This window comes from Periplaneta americana, chromosome 11 (assembly GCF_040183065.1).
Source record: "Periplaneta americana isolate PAMFEO1 chromosome 11, P.americana_PAMFEO1_priV1, whole genome shotgun sequence".
NCBI classification, from domain to species: Eukaryota; Metazoa; Arthropoda; class Insecta; order Blattodea; family Blattidae; genus Periplaneta; species Periplaneta americana.
The window spans coordinates 56,182,673-56,208,766 of NC_091127.1; the positions used below are offsets into that span (position 1 = coordinate 56,182,673).

General features: G+C 34.8%; 1 protein-coding gene across 2 annotated transcripts in view; it reads left to right on the forward strand.

Annotated features, from left to right (window-relative positions):
* LOC138709022 (polycomb protein Sfmbt-like) overlaps window positions 1–23,864 on the forward strand; it is an 83,902-nt gene extending 60,038 nt beyond the window's left edge. For both annotated transcript variants that reach the window (XM_069839482.1, XM_069839483.1), the window contains 5 exons: window positions 483–741; window positions 8,299–8,436; window positions 14,431–14,702; window positions 16,475–16,636; window positions 21,522–23,864. In XM_069839482.1, coding sequence (XP_069695583.1) covers window positions 483–741; window positions 8,299–8,436; window positions 14,431–14,702; window positions 16,475–16,636; window positions 21,522–21,689 — 999 coding nt within the window. In that variant the 3' untranslated portion in view covers window positions 21,690–23,864. The remainder of the gene's footprint in view (window positions 1–482; window positions 742–8,298; window positions 8,437–14,430; window positions 14,703–16,474; window positions 16,637–21,521) is intronic.
* Window positions 23,865–26,094: the final 2,230 nt, after the last annotated feature.

The window sequence follows — 26,094 nt, forward strand, 5'->3', positions numbered from 1 at the left end:
CAAATCCATTTCAATATTATCTTCCCATCTATGTCTCGGCCTCCCCAAAGATTTTTTTTCCCTCTGGCCTCCCAACTAACACACTATATGCATTTCTGGATTCGCCCATACGTGCTACATGCCCTGCCCATCTCAAATGTCAGGATTTAATGTTCCTAATTATGTCAGGTGAATACAATGCGAGCAGCTCTGTGTTGTGTAACTTTCTCCATTCTCCTGTAACCTCATCCCTCTTAGCCCAAATATTGTCTAAGTTATACATATCTAACATTAATTGGCTGTTTCCGTGACAAACCCTGTATGATATGGTGCAAAAACCTTGAACCACATTAAACACTGTGAAACTCTTCAGTCATACTTTAGGACTGATTTTTTTTTTCTTCAAATTCTTCGTGTCCAAATCAGAATCATCCCATTGTTGAATAGTTTCTGCAGTTTAAAATGCCACTTATTTATGCTTTATATGGATGTAATGTTTGCAGGAAATACCAGCACACGGATTTGTAGTAGGTATGAGATTGGAAGCAGCAGATCTCATGGATCCACGGTTGGTGTGTGTAGGGACAGTGTCTCGTGTTGTAGGCAGACTCCTCAAAGTTCACTTTGATGGCTGGGAAGAAGAGTATGATCAGTGGTTGGATTGTGAAAGTCCAGACATGTATCCAGTTGGATGGTGCCAGCTTGTGGGACATAAACTAGAAGGACCTAGAGCTCCATCAACCAAAGCTTCTGCAGCTGCAGGTAAGTTAATGACATGATATTTTACATTTTTTCATGATTGATGTGGACCAAATAGCTGTAATATGTACAATATGTAGAATCATATAGACATGATGCATACAACTGTGCCCAAATCCTGTACAGTGAAGCTTCGATTATTGTCATTTATTTGTTTAACAAAACTGCGATAAGAATAGGCAACAAAACATCTATAATTAAATCATGTGTGTGTGTGTATCTAATGCTTTGGATTTAACAGTGAAATCATCATCCTTCTTGCTTCCCAATATTTTGATGGAAGGTCCACAAATGTCCTAAGAGTTTCACAATTAGCCAGGTGCTCCATCTCCATGTTCTCTTCTCTGGTGCACAGTAAGCATTTAGGATAATTAAATCATTAAAACCCTTGTTACTAGTGATAGTTCATTCAGAATAAAACCATGTAAATAATTTTTTTTGTGGTAATTGCTTCTTATTTAAGATAGATTGAATAATCAATACTTTTTGAATGCAACCCAAATGTTATATTTAACTGCTATCCTATGATGCTCATTCTAATGATCCCTGATTTCATTCATGGTATAAACCATTGTTAGATCACATCAAATTTCATTTATTAACCAAACATTTTTAATAGGAAGTGAAATATCTACAGTAAAATTCCTAATATTTACCACTTTATTATCATTAGGAGGACTACCTCCATTTATAACTTTGAACAAAATTAGACCTTACGAGAAATATCTTATATTAACACTATCTTATTGATTTAATATTATAAAAATTGTTAAATTCATTTTATATTTAGAGGACTTTAAAAGAAAATCTTAATAATTTATTGCTGTAAAATTATGTCAGCATCTAATCACGTGTTCTGATGGGACACAATGTTTGTTTACCTACTTTGACATTGAAATTAACATCTGACGTCTCTATACCTGTTTTTTTTAAAAGATGGGACATGACAGGAGCATTGCGATCAGAAAAACAACTGAATGTTACATAGCATTGTAGGCCTGTTGCTATGGTAACCGGTTAAATTGCCATACTTACCGTTCCCACGTGGCGAGTGCTTAATAGCGTCATTTATTTGTACACAATGTTAGCATTGGTACGTTTTGTCTTTGATTCTCTGTCGATTTTTGTATTGTTTTTTTACCTTCACGTCAATTGTCAGTGAATGTTTTAACATCAGCCATCTTAACGTCAGTTGCTAGCTTCCATCAGCTGGCAGTGTGGTAGTCTATATTGGCAACATAGCATTGTAGTTCCAAGCTCGGCCGCTTAACTGTTATGTCCCATCTTTCAAAAAAAGCAGATACAGTAAAGCACGTGGATGGCAGGGCCAGAGTGGTGTTGCAGCTAGAAGCATTTCTCTTCCCTCCCTTAGACGTAGACGGCAGGCAGAGATTTTGTGTTCATTACTAAGCATTATGAAAAGTAGAGCCCGGATTTCAATGCACTATCGAATCTTAAAATTGAATGCATTCATGCACTATCATAACAAAACATGCACAATGAAGTGAAAAACAGGAAAAAAGATGCTCTATCGAAATTGAATTCATTGTTACATTTTTATTTTATTTTGAAACAACGTACAACTAATTTCTCAACATTTTATTCACTTAAGCACATTCTTGAACACAGAAAATGATCTTGCTACATCACAAGAAATGACATGTGCATATACAAGCGAAGCAATCTGGGGCAAAGTGAGGTCGAATTGTAAGCTTTTTTCATTTCTGCACGACCATGACCCTATCGGGAATCGAATCCGCGACCTTCCGACTTTGCAGCATTATGCCTTAATTGTGACGCTATCACACATCCCAAAATACACAAGTACTTGTGTATTTATTACAACAATCAAAATAAACTGCATCACCTTTAGAAACTTCTTTCCCTCAATCAATTTTGACACAAGATCTCTAATTTTAGTTCTAACAGGAGGTATGGCAACATTTCGAAATTTGACACAAAAGTATACAACAAGTAAATTACAGTTTCCAAACTTGCTGCTTCTGTCTTCCCCCCCCCCCCTTTTTTTTAATTCCAGTGTAAAAAGGGAGAATTTAGTGGAAAGTCCAAAGACTAGATGTCAGGTAGATACCATGAAACCATATTACTTATGTCATTATCATATCACATATTCAGAACACCTCAAAATCTGTGCTTCAGTGGCTGGCTATGATAATATCTTTGAAAAATATTGGAGTGCAAGAGGTCAAACAACAACTTATGTCTTTTTTTATTTTTTTCAAATAACGTGAAAATGTTAGATTATATGAAGCAGCATTCATAAAAGGCATTATTATACTAGTTAACATAATATATGCACTAAAGCCAGAAAAAAAGGACATAATATGCAATATAAAAGTTTAAATAATCAATCAATCAAAGGACATTATGGAGCAGGTCGACTCCATGTCGATTTCACAAAATGCTTCCACTCTGTTCTATCGTTTGCTAGTTATCTACTTCGAGGTCTAAATATGTGCTATTAAATCTAAAGTCTTCAAAATATGCATTATGCATGAATTTATTCCCAAAAAGGGCCAAAATATGCAAACATGCACGGAAAAATACGGTTATTTGGAATCAAGAAATCATAAAATGAATATTTGCAAAGTAACCAGCTTATATACAAGCATGCATTTGCATGGAAATCCAGGCTTTAATGATAATAACTGAAGTAAGGGTCTATAAGGCAACTCAGTCCTTACTCGCATTTTGGTGCCAGAAAGGTAAGTGAAAAGTCCAGTTTTTATCGGCTGACCAATGCAGGTACTAGGTAAAAGGTAGTTCAAATGTAGATGGTATTGAGTTGTTAGAAGTCAGTTCTTTTGAGTGTGAGAGCCTTAATTTATTGGTATTAAATAACAGATGGTGGTTAATAGAAATAACTTTAGTTGATGACTATAATAATCAAAGCTTCACTGTACAGTATATATATATATGTAAAGTATATGCCACTCAAAGAAAATATTTTTGTTGTACCAAGTAGAGCGTAGAGGAACTTCATATATAGGGATCATTCCGCTTTGACGAACACACGAAAATTATAGTGTCATTTGGTTTCTTTTGATTTCTTAAGATGAGTACTGCTCAATTTCTGAACCTATTGCCTGCAAAAATGGGAAGCGAGGCAGTGTTGTGAAGTTAACTAGCTTATGCTAAGTGGTGCAAAGATGCTATAAGAGTGCATATGACTGACAAGCATTATCTTGTAGCTGAGTTTCCTGTGGAGGGAAGAGGAACAAGGCTGTAGTATAGTAGTCTCGTTTTCATAATGGATAAAGGGCATGTAAAAGATTTCCATTATTGCGTCACTTTTGTTCAAGTTTTAACTTACATTCGTCACTCACTTGGAGTGTCTCTTTTTTGCCAGATCTTGGTTAATGGTAGTAACAATTAGAATATTCCTAGGTTTAGACACCACGGAGAAAAATTAGATGTGGCAATGCCGCACACGTTTTTACATAAAGTAGGTCAGGTGGCTAGAGTAATTATTATTTTTACAAGTTCATAATGCAACTGAGATCAGCAGCTCTCAAACAAATGCCACTTCGTAATGAAAACGGAACTGCTATAATTACTATAATATTGTATACTGTCTATTAGTGGCACATGACATTTTAAATACATTGTGTAGTTTTTTATGTGTTAAAAATTTATAGCTGTGCCAGTGCCAGAAAATCTTGGATTTTGGTTTTTTTTTTTAAAGAAAATGGCGGATTTTTATTATTGATATTTGTTTGTAATATACAAAAGAGAGAGAGAAAGATTATCCTCAACCCCTACCATATGTCAGATGAACTGATTTTTCAGATTATTAAATTTAATTACTCTTCTGTTACACTGCAATCATCTGGAAAAGGTCTTAGTATTAAAATTATAAATATTTCGAAAAGGACCTTTATGACAAATAAATTAATGAACCCATAGACATTATTTATTTAAAAACCTCTCTCATTTTTACTAACTCCAAACCAAGTAGTACTCTCAACAAAATGAAAATACGTGTACTGATTCAATATGAAATATTACCACATGAGCTAGATACACGTGTAACATTGTTTTAATAGTCTTTTTAAATTATAACCGATTGCGGGCTTATATGAGGATGGCAATGAAACTCTAGGTTCTCTAAAAGCCATTTGTAAGTTGTATCAGATATATAAATATCATTAATTCCAGGCTTAAGGATATTTTAAATTGTTGTTTGTTTGACGAAAATACTTTCGGATTACTGCAAGACATCTCAGTGAATTTGAATCTTGTGTGTCACCATTGTTATGAGGGCAGACAAGCAACGAGGGTGAATGTAGTGAAACAGTTTAAATCTGCTAGTGTGTTGATCGTTAGTGTTAACTATGAAAATAAAATGAAGAATTATTTCATAACAGAAAGTAAAACAAATTTAGCTAGCTTTCTGATTGTATCTGGCACATTATTAACTTATCTTCACCCTGTTCATTCCAAAGTACCACACACATGCCTCGTAACAAGATTTTTCATTATTACTCTTTCGTGATACAAAATTACTCAAAATCTATATCTAGGTTACAAAACTTACAGTAAACATATAGGGGGTTTTCGTAGCAGTGAGATTCAGTTATAAATTCAAGACCAAGTCATGGCTTGTTTTATGTAATTATGTTTTATTGCATGTCAGTTGTTTATGAAAACCTAATGTTGGCTTTGTAACTGAAATTAATTTTGGACTTATAATGTGAATTCCAAAAGATGTCAATAAAAAGAATTTTCTTCCCTCTGTTTTTAGAAAAATCATATTTTACAGGAAATGCAAACCATGTCCTAAGTTACTGCTTCTAACAACTCTATATCTGAAATTAGAAATGTAAAACGAAATTTATCTACTAATCACTATAAGATGCTGGGATATATTATCTCAGTTTTAGAATCAGTTAATTCGGTATTCATATACAGGGTGATTCACGAGGATTTACCGTCACTTTCAGAGCTTATTTCTGAAGACATTCTGAGCAAAAAATGTCATATAAACATTTGTCCTAATTGCAATATTTTCAAAGTTACATTAATTTGAAGTTGTTAGTAAAATATCTTTTTTCTTTTTTTTTACGGATAAAAAAATATTACAAATAGAGAATGAACTATTCATGTCATTTCTTTAATTGGCTAGTGTTCTGAAGCTAAAAATGTGTTGTTAATTGCTTTGTACAGATTTTATTTTTCAGTTTTTAACAAAAATGACATCTTTCTTATGCACTTACCACAAAAATTGTTACAAATCATACGACTTTAAGAACTTGATTCTTTACAGTTTAATTATTATGCATTCTAATGTACAGTCTTAAAGAATTTACAGCAATGGCTGATTTGTAACAATTGCATAAGAAAATGTAATTTTGTAGTTAAAATTCGAAACAAAATTCTGTACAAAGCAGCTATGAATTCACAACACATTTTTAGCTTCAGAATATTAGCTAATTAAAGAAATTATACTCCTGAATAGTTCATTCTGTATCTGTAATAGTCTTTTAGCCTTAAAACTCAAGAATGGTGGTATTTTACAAACAACTTCAAATTAGTGTAGTTCTGAAAATATTGAGATTAGGACAAATGTTTATATGACGTTTTTTGCTCAGAATGCCTTCAGAAATAAGCTCCGTAAGGGATAGTAAATCCTCATGAATCGCCCTGTATATAAGAAACTTTTGTCCACTGCTATGGAGTAATGATTAGTATATCTGACCGTAAAACGAGTGGGCCCGGGTTCAAATCCTGGTTGGGATAAGTTACCTGTTTTAAGATTTGTTTCTAGGTTTTTCTCGCACCCCATTAAGATCAAATGCAGGGTAACTTTCAGTGCTGGACCCTGGACTCGTTTTGCTGGCATTATCACCATCTCATTCGGATGCTAGATAATCATAGCAGTTAATGAAGTGTCGTAAAATAACCAATTAAAAAGGAAGGGAATTTTTTTATTTCGTAGATGGATATGATTGGGGAGGGTGAACAATTTTTTAAGCCCCACACCTACATCTCAAAACTTGGATTTATGATGTGTAGATTCAAATAGGTGTGACATATAACATGTAGGATCATATAACTATGATGTACTGTACAATGTACAACACATTGGACAAAGATATATTTGTTACATATAATACTGTAACGTGTTTAATATTTGAGAGACTAGAATTCAGAAACTTTTAATATTAACTAGTTTTAAATTTATAAGCAATTTTTATTTATAGGTTGTCCTTGGCAGTATTGTCTACACTCATAACTAGAAAGGTGGCAGTTGAAGGGTGAAAAAACGCTAGATTAGATTCCTTCCTTCGCCTTTAGTTGAGGTTAAAAAATAATGTACGAAATCATAGAATAGAGCAGTAAATATCGGAAATATGGTTGGATTTCACTCGCGTATGTATTTGTGGACTCCATTCAGAGAAAGCATTTAGAAATTTTGAAGGCATCAGTTAGAATGCAGCTAGTTGTCTTATAAAACAAGTGACAACCCATCCCCTGGAACTCTTCAATGTAATAACGAAGGAGAGATGTACGTACTTTTCATATCTTTATATTTACTGATATAGTAACTAATTGAAGTGTTCCCGGGAATAACAACAACATGTGTTATGTCGTTTTTCTGTTTCCAGCATATATTGAATCCTTAATAACACACATGCCTGCTGGCAAAATACTATTTCCAAAAAAAAATAAAATAAAATAAAATAAAAAACAGCGCCTTCTAGAAACATTTAAATATCGTTCTGCACAATGCTGTTACATTAGATCTAAAATGTATGATGCTCTGTATCTCAAATTCAAGGTTTTATAGTTAAGTTCTTGTTCTGGAGAATGCCTCAATTGATGTTTTATTTTTGATCATTATGTTGGGCAAATTTTTTTTCTTGAGAAAATAAACTTGGAAGAACATATTCTCTCACAACATTAGAAGCATGTGTGTGATTAGTATCTTTAGTTATTGCATTAGATTTTGATGGTGTATTGTAGATAAACTTGTTAATTCTTCAGGTGTGCATGAGACTCTCTTTAGTATGTAGAACTTTGAAACATTTTCTATTTTGAGGAAATAGAGACAGTGGTAACACTTTCCACTATATGAGATTTTAAATTTAGAGATCATTATTAAACACAGTATTAAATTATAATATTATTGTGTGCAACAATTCCGAATTCTTATAAAGTTTTTCTACACTATTTATGATTAAGTTGTCAGTTTCTTATAGTTTTTCTCATTTCTTCGAAAGACGTTTCAAGTGTCCATATTCATATGTGATGGCGGATAAATGTTATAGGAAGAATCATTTATAATCTGTGCATTCTTAAAGTTCATGTCAGTATATTCGGACTGAAAGCACAGCAGCAACTGTCATTTTATAAATAACACATCTACTAAAATTTATGAGGTACAATTGCATCACTTTTACTAGATTACATACAACACCTTTGCAGGCATATAATAATTTATTACTAATACAGATAATTATGTTGGTTAAAAGCTACATTAAAAGATATTTAAAGTTATTATAAATCCTACAAAATAGTGTTCTTTTCTGTTTGTAGGAAAGACTCCAAAAGGTGTGAAGAAAAAGCCTCGAAGAAGGCACAAGAAAGGGAAGGGTTCACCAGGCACTTTGGGTCCAAATAAGAAAAGCCCTGGCAACAATTCCACAGCAGCTCCAAGAACTGAAATTACAAATAGTATGCACCTTCTAAATATGCACATACATAATTTTAAATTTAATATATGTGTGTCCCTTTAGATAGAACATAAAAGAATGATGATGTGGGAACAATACATTTTATTTATTATACCTTAAAATCGTCCGTACAATTTCATAGTACCTGATCTTATTTATATTTTGGCCATTGATGATTCTATTGGGTTTGCATTTCTCTGGATTTTTTACTAAACAATTCCTGTATTTAATCTTTTTGTCTTTCTAAATTATTCTGTAGTGCTTTTATTCTGGATCTTTATGGTCACCCTCATTGAGGGCAGATTATTCTGTTAAAAATAGTTGTTTTTTTTTTTAAACACGAAATTGCGTTCTAATCCAGTTATATTAAAATGTCTTTCACCATAAGTTTTGCATCCATATTATTGTAGGTTAGAGTGATTTTGCTACAGTTTGCAAATTAATATGTAATATGTATTTTCTAATTGAAAATTACTCGTAGTAAATATATGGACTGTACTTTATCATCATCATCATCCTAACATATTATAGTCCTATAAGAACTGTTACGTAAAATTCTCCATTCATCTTTTTGGAGGACGTGCAATCGATCTTTTCCTATTTCGTTGTAGCTCAAGATTGCCTGGAGATCTTATCTCTGGGCATCCATCTAACATGTTGTACTTCATACTTTATACGAAGTATAAAGGGCAAGTATTTTGTGAAGCAAAAAAATTTGTTTCGAGATTTTCAAGAAAATACACGTCTTCATTATCCCTGATACAGAGAATGTAGCTTTGAGCATAACTGTTGTTTATTCCAAATTAAATCTGCATGTTTTGTTCATTGTAACTTCTTTGAATTGTATAGAATGGATTGGGAAATGAAATAGTACAGTTTCTATCAAATGAAAAATGATGTTGTAAGAAGAAGTATTGTATACAAAAGCATTTTTAATTTTTGTCGCAATTTCAACGTGAAGTTTTTATGTAGGTGTGCAAAGGATTACTTCCTTGTTTTGCATGGATGAATTTCTGCATAAGTAATTAGTGTTGCAACTTTAACTTCAACTGTATGATTGAAAATATTGCAAATTATTGAAAAGAAATGAGTATGCCTAGGTTCTTAGTATAAAATAGTAATTCTTTTCACATTCGAATCATGTTTAAATTTAGATTTTTGTACACAGGAAAATATTAGTAATGGTAGTAATGTATGAATAGCTATGTTACGTGAATCTGCACAAAATCAATTACATATATGTGGTTAAACCATATAATTTTAAACGGAGTCAGATATTACTTTTTGGGATCATAAGAAATAATTTCTTTGTGCAGTAAGTTAAAATATTGTATCCAGTTGTTCCTTGTAGTACATTAATACTTTCACTTTAAAAAGTCAGATGGTTAACAATAAAAAAAAATAGATTTCTGTGACAAAACCAACGTTATTTTATACATACATATGCTTGTATGTATAAAAAGAGGGTAAGTGCCTAGTATGGGTCAAGGGCATTTCAAGTGGAATTCCAGTTTTCCTGAGTTGTAGAACCGGAATGCCAGTGTAATTGTATCTCCTTCAGTTTCTTCGCACCCATTCCTCTTCATACTTGTGGCTGTTCACACTGTTGCTTGGTGTAAGGATTTATTTGTGTATTATACTTCATTCTGTATTCCTGTAGTGTAGTTGAGAGAATGTTATTCTGAACATAGAATTGAACTGGTCCTTCCTTTTTTTAGACTTATTTTGAACATAGAATTGAACTGGTCCTTCCCTTTTTTTTTTTTTTTTTTTAAGAAAAATTAAATATAAATACTTATCTTTTTTATATTAGAGTATTATTTTGCATTCATTGGGTTAAGATTTCATACTACAAGCAGTTGTATTATAGAGTGAAGTTTTGCAGTGTAAAGCACTGTATTGATACCAACACTTAACAGAAAACTATGAAGTGTGATTGGAAAGTTTTAAGACAGGAGCCGCCACTGTTCAATAGGAGGGGGTGGGTTTGCCCGCAGGTGTGAAAGAGAAAGCTTGGTTTGCCCTTGAAACATCTTAAAAAGATCACCGTAATATCTTTGTTCAGTAGAGAGTGGCAGCCTGGTGAGTGAAGATGTGTTTTCGGTTCTTGGCGGATTTATCGATTTCGCAAATGGATGAAAAAACTCAACGAATTTTTGTCAAATTTTGGTTTAAAACCTGGATATCAGCTTCGGAAAAGACTTACGATCTCTTTAAAACAACTTTCGGGATAAATGTCTGAGCCAGTCAAATGTTTCTATCTAGTTCAACAGATTCTAAGAGGGTCGTGAATCAGTTGAAGATGACTCTCAGTCAGGCCGGCCTTCCACTTAAAAAACCAACGAAAACATTGTGAAAGCTCGCGATTTAGTGCACTCTGACCATCAACTTACAATTAGGGAAATGGCTGATGAACTGAATTTTAATTTTCTATGCGTTTGTCAATTTTAACTGAAGAATTGAACATGCATCGAGTATCTGTGAAATTCATTCCAAAATTGTTGTCAGACGAGCAGAAACAACACTGACTTCAAGTGTCCCAGGAACTGATTAATCAGACCGAAAATGGTGCAGATTTTTTAAATAGGGTAATTATAGGTGGACGAATCATGGGTTTATGGGTATGACCCAGAAACAAAGGCACAATCGTCGCAGTGGAAGAGTCCAGGTTTGTCGCAATAGAAAAAAGCATGAGAAAGTCGAATGTGAAGACAATGTTGCTGGTTTTTTTTTCGATTCTGTGGGTATTATGCATCACGAATATTCTCCTAGGGGGCAGACAGTCAACCAGAAATACTATAAAAGTGTCCTTGAGCGTTTGCGGTATCCCTTGCATGAGAAAATGAATCTGTTGGCCCCATGTAGGTAGATGTATTGTCTGTTGAAAAATTAATTCTTAAAGAATAAAGATGACTTAAAGCAAAATTATACTAGGCCCATTATAACTCCATTCTCAACCCTTGTTAGCAGATGATTGTGGAGACCTGTGATGGAGAATCTTAAGATCACTTGCCAACAGTCTTTTTATGTATTGTATCTGCTGATGTACAGAACAATGCCAAGACTGGAGACTGGTTGGTAGCCTCAGTGACATAGTCCTCTAGTTATTCATGACTGTAAACAGCCACTGCCACTATTACACAAGCTGTATGTAAATTAACTTCTTCTTCTTCTTCTTCTTCTTCGGCTCTACAGCCTGTTATGAGCCTTGGCCTCCTCAACAATTTTCTTCAATTTAAATCGATCCTGTGTCAGCACTTTCCAGATTTTATACTACCATCTTCCATAGATCCTCAACATCATTCAACCACCTCGACCTCTGTGTCTTCCTGTTTCTCCATAAATATCCTTTTTGGCACTTCAGTCTCACTCATCTGTATCATGTACTCGGCCCACTTTAATCTTCTTGATTTAACTACTTGACTAATAGGCGGGTCTTTATAAATGAGGTATAACTCCTCTTTCAGAAACAGGACCCATTATTCTCTCAGTACCTTCCTTTCAAAGGTATTACAAATTTCAATATCATTTATTGTTAGTGACCACATTTCAGAAGCATAACTAAGCACTGATCTTATTAGTGTTTTGTATATTATTATTTTTGTATTTAAAGATATTTCGGCTTACATTACTATTCCTACCAGGGCAACTTTTGCGTCATATATCATTAAAAATAAATACCTGCATTATTATTGGCAACTTTTCAGCTACATACAGAAATTACCTATTTCGGCTTACATACTATTCCTATTAGGGCAACTTGCGTTCTTCAGTCACTGTAAATTCTCTTTGATTTTATTACAAATTTGTAGTAAGCAAACAACTATAATAATAATAATAATAATAATCTGTGGCGCTACAGTCTGTGAAGGACATAGACTGACCAGCCGGCTGCTGGCCTCACGCCCACATGCCGAACCAGAGGTGGACGATCATCTAACCAGAATGGAGGTATCATGTGGTTAGCATGATGATCCTCCCAGCCATTATAGCTGGCATTCGCAACCGGATTTCGCTACCTATCATAGCTCCCCAAGTGTATCACGATGCTGGGTGGGCACTGGCCACATACACTGGCCGAAATTTCATGAGAAAATTTCTTCCCCCATGAGGACTCGAACCAGCACACATTCCGTAATGCAAGTCGTAGGCAGGATGCCTTAGACCATGACGCCATGGTGCGGGACAAGCAAACAACTACGATTCCTTAAAGACAAGCAGGTCATTCAGAGGGGTGGTTGTTGAAGAGGAGCCGTATGTTTATAATATAGTTCCAATCATTGCAACTACTATTGTCAACATTGTCTGCTTCTTCAACTGTAAAATGAAATAGGCTAAATTGTAATGTTTTCAGAATCGATCCAGCCATCTATAGCCACAGGAAAATTGTCTTCGCCAATCTTTGCTTCAGTGTCTTAACACTTTTCTTTTAATATTGATCATATGTGTCTGTATATGCACATCTTCATACAGGCAGCCTGGATTCAATCCTCAGGGAAATTGTGGTGGAATTTGTGATGGATAAAGATATTCTGGAGGGTTTTTCTCGGGTTACTTCCATTTCCTTCAGTTCACCAACACACTCCACCTTCCCCTTTTTTCATCTATCCTCTGAAATAGTTAAAAATGGCTAGAAATTGAAGGTTTGGGTGTAGTGTAGATTTCCAATGCTGATACAGAAAGGACTTGGGGCTTATCAGGTACTTGTCTGAGGATGGTACCTGGCTCTATCAGGGCTGAGGCAGGATGGCCCACCTATCAACATTGGATTCATGAATGGGATCCATGCCATCTGTCGAACTTGGACAATCATTGGTTCATCACATATATAGAACGCACAATGTGTCAGTGCAAATCTAAGCACAAGGATCCGTCTGAATTCCATCTCTTGAAAAGCCAAGCCAACGTTGACAACATAGATGTCTTGGAATCTATACTGTTTTTGCTGTAAGAAAAATCCTAATGTAAACACAAGCACGTGTCTGTCATACCCATGATTGGCTCACAGTCGAAACACTCACACGACGCAGAAAAATATAGTCCGTATTTGGAAACTGTCATCTTGTATTATTTGAAAATAAAAAATTGAATTCTAGTTGTTGAATACAATGAAACATATAACTTCACTCATATGTAAAACGATATGTAAAAGAAAAGCTACTTTTTTATTTTGTTATGTACTATGAACGCGGATGAATACCAACAGTAATACCGAAGTAGTCTGTTCTTGTAACAAGCTGGCGTCACTTGAGCTCGTAGTTGTTCACGTAAGCACATGGTACTGAAGTATCACTTCTGCATCCTCGGTGTGTTTCGTTATTAAACATAAGAGTAGAAACTCTCTCAAAAGCGAAGAAAAACAAATAGTCTTAAATGTATATAATAAGTTATGTGAGTTTTAATTAGAGTAATTATAAAGTAAATGTTTCCTAAGCAAACGAATGCATAGTAGTGAGGTTAGGCCTACTTGACGAGTAACGGAAATGTTTAACATGAAACAGAATGTACAACAGTAGACTGGAACTCGTACTGAGGATCTATGGCACTAAACAGCGGCCAATGAAGCCTCACTTTAGTCACGTGCTATTGTTTATATTAGGATTTTTCTTACAGCGAAAAGATTATACTCTCCAAGCTTACAATTTAGTAGATTTCGTTTACGATTGATGATCTTCCCAAATCTAATGTAAAAGTGATTAGAAAATAAAAAATTAATAATGGTTTAAAAATTATAATTCAAGAGTTCAGAACCATAGTGGGTCAAGCGCCATAAGTAAGAAGCGAAGAAAACAAGGGTTAAAATTAAGTAATTATAATTTAATGAAACATATAGCAAGTAATATAAAGTATGCATATTAAAACTATGTGACATATCATCTTCATTAAACTCTTGCTTTCTCCATTTTTAATAAATGGCGCTTGGCCCACTATGGCTCTGAACCCTTCATATGTAAGTAATTATATCGACTTTAATATGGGTGTTATGATATTTTAGCACCAGGAACTTCGGCTAGTTCGAAGCCCAATGGATCATCTAATGAGCGAATGCTTCGTGAGCCTGCCCAAGCCACAAAGCTAGCAGCATCAGACAACAATGCGGAGGGTCTACCCAAGGAAGCAAGTAATGGACTCCCGGGACCTGGACGTGAACCTGAGATGGGTCAAGAGCCGGCTGGTCCGGATCAGTCCCTTCCTGTTTCTTCAGAACCTGGCAGTGGGCAGCAACCACCAATACCTCGGGAACGTACTGCCACATCCTATATTAACGTGAGTGTGTGATTAATAGCATTTCTCTACGTTCTCAGTGTAAAATCGTTAATGTAGTTATTCCAGCTATTTCAAGAATATGGGAGCATGCTGATGGCTGAGGAAATGTAAAAATTCTTGGTGGCATCTTTTCCTTTGTATAAAAAAACAATACTGAAAATTATTCATTTGCATAGTGTGGCTTCTGAAGCAGGAGAAGCAACCAAGATTAAATTAAGTTACTAATAATTATTCTTAAAATTCATTGATAAGAATATAATCTTGCATCAATAATTAATAATCATAGGTGTTTGAATAAGTAAAAGTAATATTTTTGTAACAGTCTAATCTTGTTTATAATGCAGTGCATTATTTTTTGTTTTGTTTTTTTTTTATTTATTTAAAAGTTGGTTATCCTTTTTGTTAAGTTTATACACGCTTTAACATTTGTGGTCATATCGTGTGTTTAGGATCTGTGGGTATACCAGTAGGCTGTTACTATTGTTGAGTTACTGTTTCTGTTGTGTGTTGTAAATGGCTTGTGTTCTTGTAACTGATTTTAGATTTTATTAATATTTGTGATATTGATGATTGAGACGATGATGTAAATTTCCAATCCAGCATTTGCCTTTGTAACTGGGGGAAACCATGAAAAACCTCAGTCAGATTGGCTCGCCACAGGGTTTGAACCCAGAACCTTCCAAATGCAAGTCTCAAGTGATGCCGTCTGAGTCAACTCGCTCGGTGGATACTCTTATTTTCAATTATTATGACATAAAATATCCATTACAATATCCATTGCAACGCATAAATGAATTTCCTTATAAATTGATAGTTACATATGTAGTTCCTTATTGGGTTACGGTAATGCAATAAAATATTAATACATTTTTAACATTTTCATAATTACTGTTACATTACACATAGCCTATTTTCAGATGTTTTAATAAATATACATAGTATCCTGCCCTGGGCAGGTTTTCACTGCAAACCCAGCATTCTCCAATCTTTCCTATTTTCTGCCTTCCTCTTAGTCTCCGCATATAATCCATATATCTTAATGTCGTCTTATCATCCGATACCTTTTTCTGCCCCACCTCTTTTCTCGTTCACTATTCCTTCTAGTGCATCCTTCAGTAGGCAGTTTCTCAGCCAGTGATCCAACCGATTCCTTTTTCTCTTCCTGATCAGTTTCAGCATCATTCTTTCTTCACATGCTCCATTCTTCTCCATATTCACATTTCAAGTAGCATCACAGAATTGGTAACATATTACGGTTTTCTGGGTTGATTTCCAGTTTATGGGGTTCACAATGGGCTGTTTGTGCCTAGGTACTATAGTAATAGGCTAGACCCATAATTTAGAAAAAGAAAAAAATGAGAATTGCACTATGAACCGAAGCACATGTGGCTTGTTGATGCAGAGAAATGTCAGAAAAAGGCCGTAAGCTACTCGTAAGTTACATACTGAGATGTTTAAAGAGGAGGAAAGTATTATGCTTCTGTATCTCTCAGTCTGAAGGACAGGCAACCCATTGTGACAAGCAGGTAGTCAGAAGCTACATCTCACATCACTCAGTGTTTAAATGCATCCTGAGTCAAAGCATTGTAGCCTATAAAGACAAAATAACGAAATATTAAAATAACAATAATAATAATAGTAATAATAATAAATTTATCCATATATACGTAAAAAATCTTTCCTTTAAAAATGAAAAGGGAAGCAATGCTTCCACTACATCCATAGACACTACGCCCCTGATAATAATGATGTTTTTTTGTTACAATTTGCAGTCAACTGGTGCAAGTGGCAAGCTTATTCCAAGACTAGTAGATGCAACAGGAAGCATTGGCGAGCCAGGTGAGCTGGTACCAGCAGAATGGAACGTATTTGATGTTGCGCAATTTCTAAGAGTCAATGACTGTGCAGCTTACTGTGACAGCTTCAGTCGTAGGGTAAGTGTATTATAAAAATTAACTTCCTAAAAGCTTTGCTTAGTTATTTTTCTAGTGTTGTAAGTGCAATAGAGAAAATCAGACCAGATTGTTCGTGGTTAGAAGAGAATTGATTATTTCTCTACATGTTACTTGAGGGAAAGAGTGCCAAGTTTCACTTATGGGTTATTAGGTCATTTTATTAATCTAGTTGCAGTCTAATCAGCAAAGGAAGCATGTCCCCTTGTATAGAACATAATATACTTACTTACTGGCTTTTAAGGAACCCGGAGGTTCATTGCCGCCCTCACATAAGCCCGCCATTGGTCCCTATCCTGAGCAAGATTAATCCAGTCTCTACCATCATATCCTATCTTCCCATCTTCGTCTCGGCCTCCCCAAAGGTCTTTTGCCCTCCGGCCTCCCAACTAACACTTTATATGCATTTCTGGATTAGCCCATACATGCTACATGTCCTGCCCATCTCAAACGTCTGGATTTTATGGTCCTAATTATATCAGGTGAAGTATACAATGCTTGCAGCTCTGTGTTGTGTAACTTTCTCCATTCTCCTGTAACTTCATCCCTCTTAGCCCCAAATATTTTCCTAAGAATCTTATTCTCAAACACCCTTAATCTCTATTCCTCTCTCAAAGTGAGAGTCCAAGTTTCGCAATCATACAGAACAACCGGTAATATAACTGTTTTATAAATTCTAACTCTCAGATTTTTTGACAGAAGACTAGATGACAAAAGCTTCTCAACCGAATAATAACAGGCATTTCCCATATTTATAGAACATAATATAGTAATAATTATTATAGTGTCAGCAGATAATTTATATTTTTGTCATGCATACCACGTGTATTATAATAATTATTGTCGTTGGCGGTGTAATGATTTTTGTACTTGCCTCCAGACCAGATTAGGACAACAATTTTTCGACTTCCGTTCTAAGGAGTTTATTTTATATAAAAGAATGTTATGGCCAACTAGTCTAACTTCTTCAATAGGCAGTTGCATTGTCCACCAACTAATTTTGTTATTTAGATTGTTTAATGGCTCCTGCATACTTGATCATGTTTATAAAAGAAAGCAATACAAATTTTAGTATTTATATCTCATTTGAAATATACGACCAAACACAGTCTTTCCCATTATATATTTGACATTTTCGCGATGCATTGCATTGCTGTATTTCAGAATTTAATTACTTTGAATGCTCACTGTTAGGTAATTTAATTTGTGGAAAAGTGGTGTCGCTTGTACAGAGAGTACCAATGAAAACTGGTCCCAAGTAGTAATGTTCTGTCGGCTTCATGACCACAGTTAGGAACGCCTGGACCGAGGAAGCTAGGCGGTAAGGGGTGCAGTGAGACTCATCTGTGTAGACAGTATGAATGTAATTGTCCGTATTCTGACATATGAACACCTGCTGCCCTCCAACAGATTTTGTACACTTCACCATTCATCTGTACCCAGAGACAAAAATCCATAGAAGTAAGGTCTGGGAACCTTGGTGGCCAATGTATGTGACCACTGCACTTGATCCATCGTTGTTAGGTAGAGGTTGGAGTAGAACCAGCCTGCATAGGAATTCTTTGTACCTATGAGCTTCAGTATTTACCTGCCAAAAGTGCGTTTTTCAAAATGTAATATGTTATATTTCACAACAAATAAAAGTATCAATTTCATATTGTAGTATGCCGATAAGCTATTAATGTTTGACTATAATTATTTATTTACTCTGCCACCTTTGCTTATCTTAAAAGTTAATATTTACATTAACGTTTTCGATACATATGTATCATCTTGAGATGTGGAGTGTTAGGTAACATTTATGATAAAACCTTGCCGTATGGTATGGAACTTATTATGATTTTCGGATCTTGCTAGAGTGAATTGCTCTAACTTAACCTAATTTGGTTTATAATATACATGTTACATTAAGTTAAAATCATTTGCAGTCCATATAGTACAATTTAAAAGATTTAAAATTATTTAAAAGTGATATAGAACTATAAATAATCAGAGGAATATAAAAAACGTTGTAGGACACTTTAAAACACTGTAAGCACTTGTTGGCTGTGTGTACCAGTTTTTAACATCGTTAGATGGGGCTGCTTCTGTTGATCTTGATTTTTAACAACGAACTGAAACAGAGTACTGTTTATATCACTAACATGTATATAATTATTAATGATGTGTATTATTACAGCATTTCATTCGATTCTGGTCACTAGATTGATGTGAAAATCATGGATGTATGTTGCTATGCTGCTATGTGTCGGTGGTTACAAGATGGATGTTGTCGAGTCCATGAGTTTAATACAGCCTTGCGTGTCTGTAACAATATGCGTAAATATTAATAAATTGAATTGAAAATTGGCTGGTGTTGTTTTAATTTTGGTTGAAACTGCTTCTGGTAGAAACTATTGCAAGAGAATAACTTACGATTTGACGTGTGTTGAACTGCTCCTATTTGATGCTTGGCTGATATTAAACTGGTGGGCTCGCTCACAATATTTCTTAGGTTACGTCGTCTAATACCGGAAGTGGAGGGGGAGTTGGTGGAGCCTGTGTGTGTGTTTGTTTGGGCGGGAATAATTTAAATAAGTTAAAAAGAGGATTGTTTGTGTTGGCTATTTGTTCGTTTAGAAGGGGTTTCCCTGAGTTGAATTCTTTTATGATGTGGAATTGTTCAGCTGTTTCTATTGTGGGATCATTTGTGATTTTCAGTATTTTCAAAGTTTCGTTTATATTTGTTAATTCATGATTCTCGTCTATGAGGTGTTGTGCGAATTTGGATCTGTTCCTATTGTAAATGAAATCGGAGGTATGTTCGCGGAATCTTATTTTAAAATTGTGCCGGGTCTGTCCTATATATGTTTTGGTACAATTTTTACATCTTAATTGGTATATGCCACTGTTTAGGAGGGGTTCGTTATTGTTGGTTTTATTGGGAATTATGTTATTTAATTTAAACTGGTACACACAGCCAACAAATGCTTACAGTGTTTTAAAGTGTCCTACAACGTTTCTTATATTCCTCTGATTATTTATAGTTCTATATCACTTTTAAATAATTTTAAATCTTTTAAATTGTACTGTGTGGACTGCAAATGATTTTAACTTAATGTAACATGTATATTATAGACCAAATTAGGTTAAGTTAGAGCAATTCACTTTAGCAAGATCCGAAAATCATAATAAGTTCCATACCATAAGGCAAGGTTTTCATCATAAATGTTACCTAACACTCTACATCTGAAGATGATACATATGTATCGAAAACGTTAATGTAAATTATTAACTTTTAAGATAAGCAAAGGTGGCACAGTAAATAAATAATTATAGTCAAATAAAATATGTTTTTTTGTAGATTGAAGAGATCTAGTGGACGACTATTTAGTGAAACCTTGACATTGGAATTTGAGTCTTATTTATTCTTAACCTTGTTGAACTATGTAATGATGACTGTGATGAGGATTGTGCTGTCAAGGAATTTTCGCTTTAGTAAGCAGTGGATGTTGGTAGTAAATGGGCTGAAATTGTAAATGACAGGGACAATAAAGTATGGAATTTTGTCAAGTTTCTGTATAATTATACCAGCTTCAGATGCATTCGTAGAACGGATGTTTTGTCAAGTGATTTTGAAGTGAACAGACATAAGAAACGAATATTTACGTGATTTAATTAAGGCAAAGTTGTTGATTCGAGTAAATTATTCTGCCTTACAAGGGTTTGTGTAGTCACAATGAATAAGAGCTTGTAGAAGATATCTGAAAGTGGCAAATAGGTATTGATGTTAAATTTGATTCTTGACATGTATATATGAAATGAAACGAATGTATGAAATGAAGATTCGTTGAATGATTTAGGTTATTTACACGCCATTTAGTGTTTATATGTTTCGTCCTCCTGCACTGGGCTGAGAGATATAGCAATCAAACATTTTAAGCTTAAAAATTCGTTTAAATGTTATCATGCCCATGCATCAGAGGCATTTACTGTAAAGACATGTTATACCTGTGGGTGGATGGATGGGTGGATGGGTGGATGGATGGATGGGTGGATAGATAGGTAGGTAGGTAGGTAGACAGACAGACGGATGGATAGTGAAGGGTGGGACAAACTTACTTGCAAAGGCCAATGATTTGGGCCCATTGTGCTACAAGGCGCGTAAGTAAGTAAGTTTTCCTGGGGCCATTTACAGAAAGACAAAACAGCTTCATAGAAAGATTTATTGGAACAGATACAGCAATTGTTGAGCTATTTTTCAACATATTCCCCACTGTAATTGAGATATTTTTCATACTGTGGAATCAACAGAGAGGTGCATATGGCTCTCACACACTGGTTCCGATCCCAGGTGGCAGACTTCTACAACACAGGGATATAAAAGTTGATCCCATGGATGACAATATTTCGATTCCAGTGGGAAATATGTTGAAAAATAGCTTAACAGTTGCTGTATCTGTTCTAATAAATTTTCCACGAAATTGTGTTTTCTTTCTGTAAACGGCCCCAGGGAAATTTGCTTTCTGGTAAGCCTTCGTACCTCCAAACTTTAATTTTGGCGTGGGTGAGAAATGTCTGGTAAATTTTACCTGCAGCCCTCTCATACAGGGATTTTTTTTTACGTGTGTAAATCTATGATGTGGGCCTCCCAGCTTTACTTTTGAAGGAAGCAATGAGCATTCGCCTCAGATCCAGTAGTAAGCACTAGACTACTGAGATGACACTATTGAGCAACATTATTCCTACCATATCCACGACTAATTTGTTTCAGGTGTAATATTTATACTAGATGAAATGAAAGTTTAGTGTTACCAGTGCATATTATGAAGCAGTTTTATATATATTATAGTTGAAAATATTTTGATGGTTGTAATTTATTTTACAGAAAATTGATGGAAAAGCTCTCCTCACACTTACCAAAGATCAGATCATAGATCTGACAGGAATGAAAGTTGGACCTTCATTAAAAATATATGATCTGATACAGCAGCTTAAGATCAAAATCAACCCAGCTCAAGAAAGAATGAAAGCCAGTTTAAAGAAACTGTTATAGTGCTTAATTTTCTTTCAACAATCTACATTTGCTGCCTTCGTTGTACCTTAAATCTCATAGTGTGTGGATCTCTGCGTGCGATGGTGTGTCTAGTGAACTGCAGAGTTGTGGTCGGGACTGACAGTGCTGGTAATGGTTACATGGCAGCACCACCAAGTTTGAAATTACGACGACTTAAAGTGACCGATTATTTTCATATGGTAAAGTAGAAATGTTTGTGAATGGATCCATCCCTCAGAAGTAACTGTTACATATTAACTCGCTTAGCCTCAGTGCCATCTACATGTCGAATTTTCATTATTCTGTATATAATCTTCATCACTATGTATATATAATCTCTGTATTGACTGGTTGAACTTCACAACTGTGTGCTCGTGAGTGAACGTTGTATTTAGTTATACATTTGACACGGGTTAACAAATAATGTGTAAATGTTGAAGTCAGTATTCTTTTCTAATGTGTGATTGATATGTGAATATTTGATTAATATGACCTAGATTGAATTGTGTTACTTTAAGTTGTCGTAAACTTGCCTTTAGTCCAGTATTCCTAGTCCTACCATGTATTGTAAAAACCATAATCATTTATTCTATAAGATTTTCAGAGAATAAGTCCAGGTTTTTCAAAAGTGAATTCATTTGACAGTATGTTTTAATAACTTTTCTTTTTTGGGAGGGCGGGGGGCTAAAGTAGTCATGTAAGCAAAGTGAATTGAAATAATAATGCATTTTTTATTGGCAATTAGAATATTGCTGCAACTTGGAATATTGGAACTTGCTTGTGTAATTTATTTTTCTTTTAAAGATAAGATATGTCTATATATTTGGTCTTTTGTTTCTTTCAGGCACAATTATTTATCATTTAAATAAAATGTTTCTCAACCTCAGATATCAATATTGATATAGTTTATGAATCGAAATCACAATGGAACAAACTATTGAAATCATATTATTCACTTTCACGTTTTGGACCTAGTGGTTTGTTGCAGTCTCTTTCCAGAATATTAGAACATTAGCTTAATTTCAGTATAAACATTCGAGAATACAACTTTCTTATTTAAAAGGATGTGTAATGTGTACATTCATGTTTTGGTTTGTAACGAATATATTCTTAGAGGGCTTGTGACAGTGTCACGGATCAGATGGAACTCTGCAAGCTAGAAAGTCGTGGGTTCATTTCCTGTTGGGGTCAGGGATTTTCGTCATCGACTTAATGTTTCCAACTGCACTGTGGCACTGGTATTTTTTTTTTAATTTGTTATTTAATATCGCTGTACCAATTACTAGGTTATTTAGTGTCGATGGGATTGGTGATAGCGAGATGGTATTTGGCGAGATGAGGTGAGGATTCGCCATAGATTACCTAGCATTCGCCTTACAGTTGGGGAAACCCTCTGAAGAACCCCAACTAGGTAATCTGCCCAAGCACAACTTCAGATTAACAGGCAAGTGCCTCAGCCGACCGAGCTATGTCAGTGGCTTGCACTGATATTTACTCAGTCTCTAACAGAAATGAACACTAGAGGTATTTCCTTGGGGGTAAAGGCAGCAGGCACATAGGATTCACATCCTTACTGCAATTAATATCTATATCTGTACAGGTAGAAATCTTAAGCTCCCACTACCTCGTGGGTATTTTATTTTAGTAGGTTATTTTACGACGCTTTCTCAGCATCTTAGATTATTTAGCGTCTGAATGAGATGAAGGTGATAATGTCAGTGAAATGAGTCCGGGGTCCAGCACCGAAAGTTACCCAACATTTGCTCCTATTGGGTTGAGGGAAAACCCCAGAATCAACCTCACCGAGGTAACTTGCCCTGACTGGGAATTGAACCCGTGCCACCTGGTTTCGTGGCCAGATGCGCTAACCATTACTCCACTGGTGTGGACACCTTGTGGGTCTTTATAGCCTATAATGTCCACATCTGTGGAGTAATGGTTAGCTTGTCTAGCCGGAAAACCAGGTGGCCCAGGTTCGATTCCCGGTCGGGGCAAGTTACCTGGTTGAGGTTTTTTCTGGAGTTTTCCCTCAACCCAATATGAGCAACTGGTGGATAACTTTCAGTGTTGGACCCCAGACTCATTTCACCGGCATTATCACCTGCATCTCATTCAGACGCTAAATAAGATGTTGATAAAGCGTCGTAAAATAATGTACTAAAATAAAATAAAATAGCCTATAATAGGGATTACTTTTTATACTCGAGGCTATCGAAGGGCCTTCAAACTTCCCAGTATAACATGGTGATTAATTTAGCAGTGTGTGTGTGTGAGACATGTAAAAATTATTAACATTATTATAATTATTACTATTATCATCATCATATGGGTTTGCAGTGAAAGACCTGCCCTTGGGCAGAAAACTATGAATGAATGAATGAATGTTTATTTATTTAGAGAACATTAGAAACCTACAGCCATGTAACTTAGTGCTTTTCTTCAATATAACACTATCACTGGTATGTGCCAAAATATTGAGGGTCATTATGTGTTATTTTACTGATGATGTAATATAGGCCTACATTAATATTACCTTTCAGTACCCATAACAGTTTTGTTTATATAGTACAGTCAGTTACTAGGATTATAGATACAAATTACCGAAACTTTAATCTGGAAAGGCCAAATAAATAGTATAGGTATAAAGAATTTCACGTAAAATATTCGTGTTCATGAAATGAATTTAATTAAAATTGGCTATGTCTTTAGGTTCGCAAGTTGTTATAATTTATTTTAATACAATCATATCCTTCAAACATGAATAAAGTGGACCACATCATGTCTAAAAATTGTAGCAGTTTTTTTTATAATAGATTCCTAATATACCTTTCAAACATACAACCAGTTATAAATTATTTAGTTTTCTTCAGATACATACATATATACATAAAATATATTTTCGTAAGATAGAAATTGTCCTAATTGCTGTATATTCATTGTTAATCTGGGTATATAGCAGTGGCGGCTGATTGACTGAGGCAAGTGAGGCCAGGATCACTCGTGCCAGGTCTGGCTTCTGCATTTCGTATGTTTTCGCGGGCTTTTAGGTTGCATTTGAAAAGCTGTAGTTGAGGCACAATTCGTCTGACCTCATGGCCTGGTCAGCTTTCACTCCTCCCATCCATAGACCGGTCTGACCGGTAGAATGGGGTGGGACTAGCAGTGGTAACTTGTCTTCCTAAATCACTAAATTGCAAATAACAAAAATTCCCGCTCTTTGGCAGGCAGAGACCGACACTGTTCTGTCCTCTATGTCTCTGTTTATGACTTAAGGGAGGGTATTGTACTATTGTACTTCGTAGTACAGTAGTGAATCTGGGCCAATGTTGTTATGTGTTTCGGGAAAATATAAACAGAAACAAATGCGAGAAATAATGATGATGTAGTTAATTCATTGTTAGAGTGTCCTTTTTCGAGAAGAAATGATATTGAAAGAAAGGAAGTTTTAAATAAAGAAATAGCCTACCGAGATACCTACGCCATCGCTGACAATTTTTCTGTCATAATCTTAAAATGCGAGTTTCTATTGCATTCTGATATGGACAACATAAATGGTTAAGTGATAATGTGGTTCAAAGAAAAAAATAAAAGGAAAAGAAAGAAAGGGAAATTTCAACACCTAATATGGGTTGATTTATCACACTGAATCAATCACTGAAACTCACAGCATAACAACTTATTTGGTGAGTGACATTATTATTTCTTGAATAATAATAATAATAATGTAATAATGATATTAATACTAATATAATAACAATAATAATTAATATGAATAAACATTTCCTATCGGAGGTACTTAAACTAGTTGCATCTGGCCTCACTGAAGATTTCGATCACTGGCCGCTACTGGTACATAGAAGTTTAAATTTACCTCAGCTCTCTGCTTGAAGCAATTTTTCGGATGTAAGTGGTGTTAGGAGAGAGATTAAGTGGCGCAAATTAATAAAAACTGAAAATGTTCCGATCTATATACATGTTTGTTGTTAAGAGTTATTTTTCTTCATTGTTCACTCTAAAAACTAATCGGATTTTTTTTTATTTTAACAAAGTCTAGAAGGTTTTAAGTACAGTCTGTTAGCATCCATTGGAAAATTCCTGTATAAACATTTACAGTTACTTCGTATTTATATCAGAAACAGATCTCACAATCCAAATGGGATCTATATGGAAACTTATATTGCAAAAATAATGGAAGGTTAATATTATGATCATAATATCCAAGCTAAATTGCTGGTTGTTGGGATTGGTTTTGACGAAATGAAATGCAATTTTGATCACGAGTATTTAAACAGATTGATAATCTTTGAAATCATATAATAGCAGGCTTATACCACATGAAGTGGTAAATGATAATGAAATATTTGAGTGTATATAGAAAACTCTTCATGTTTCATTTCTCTTATGT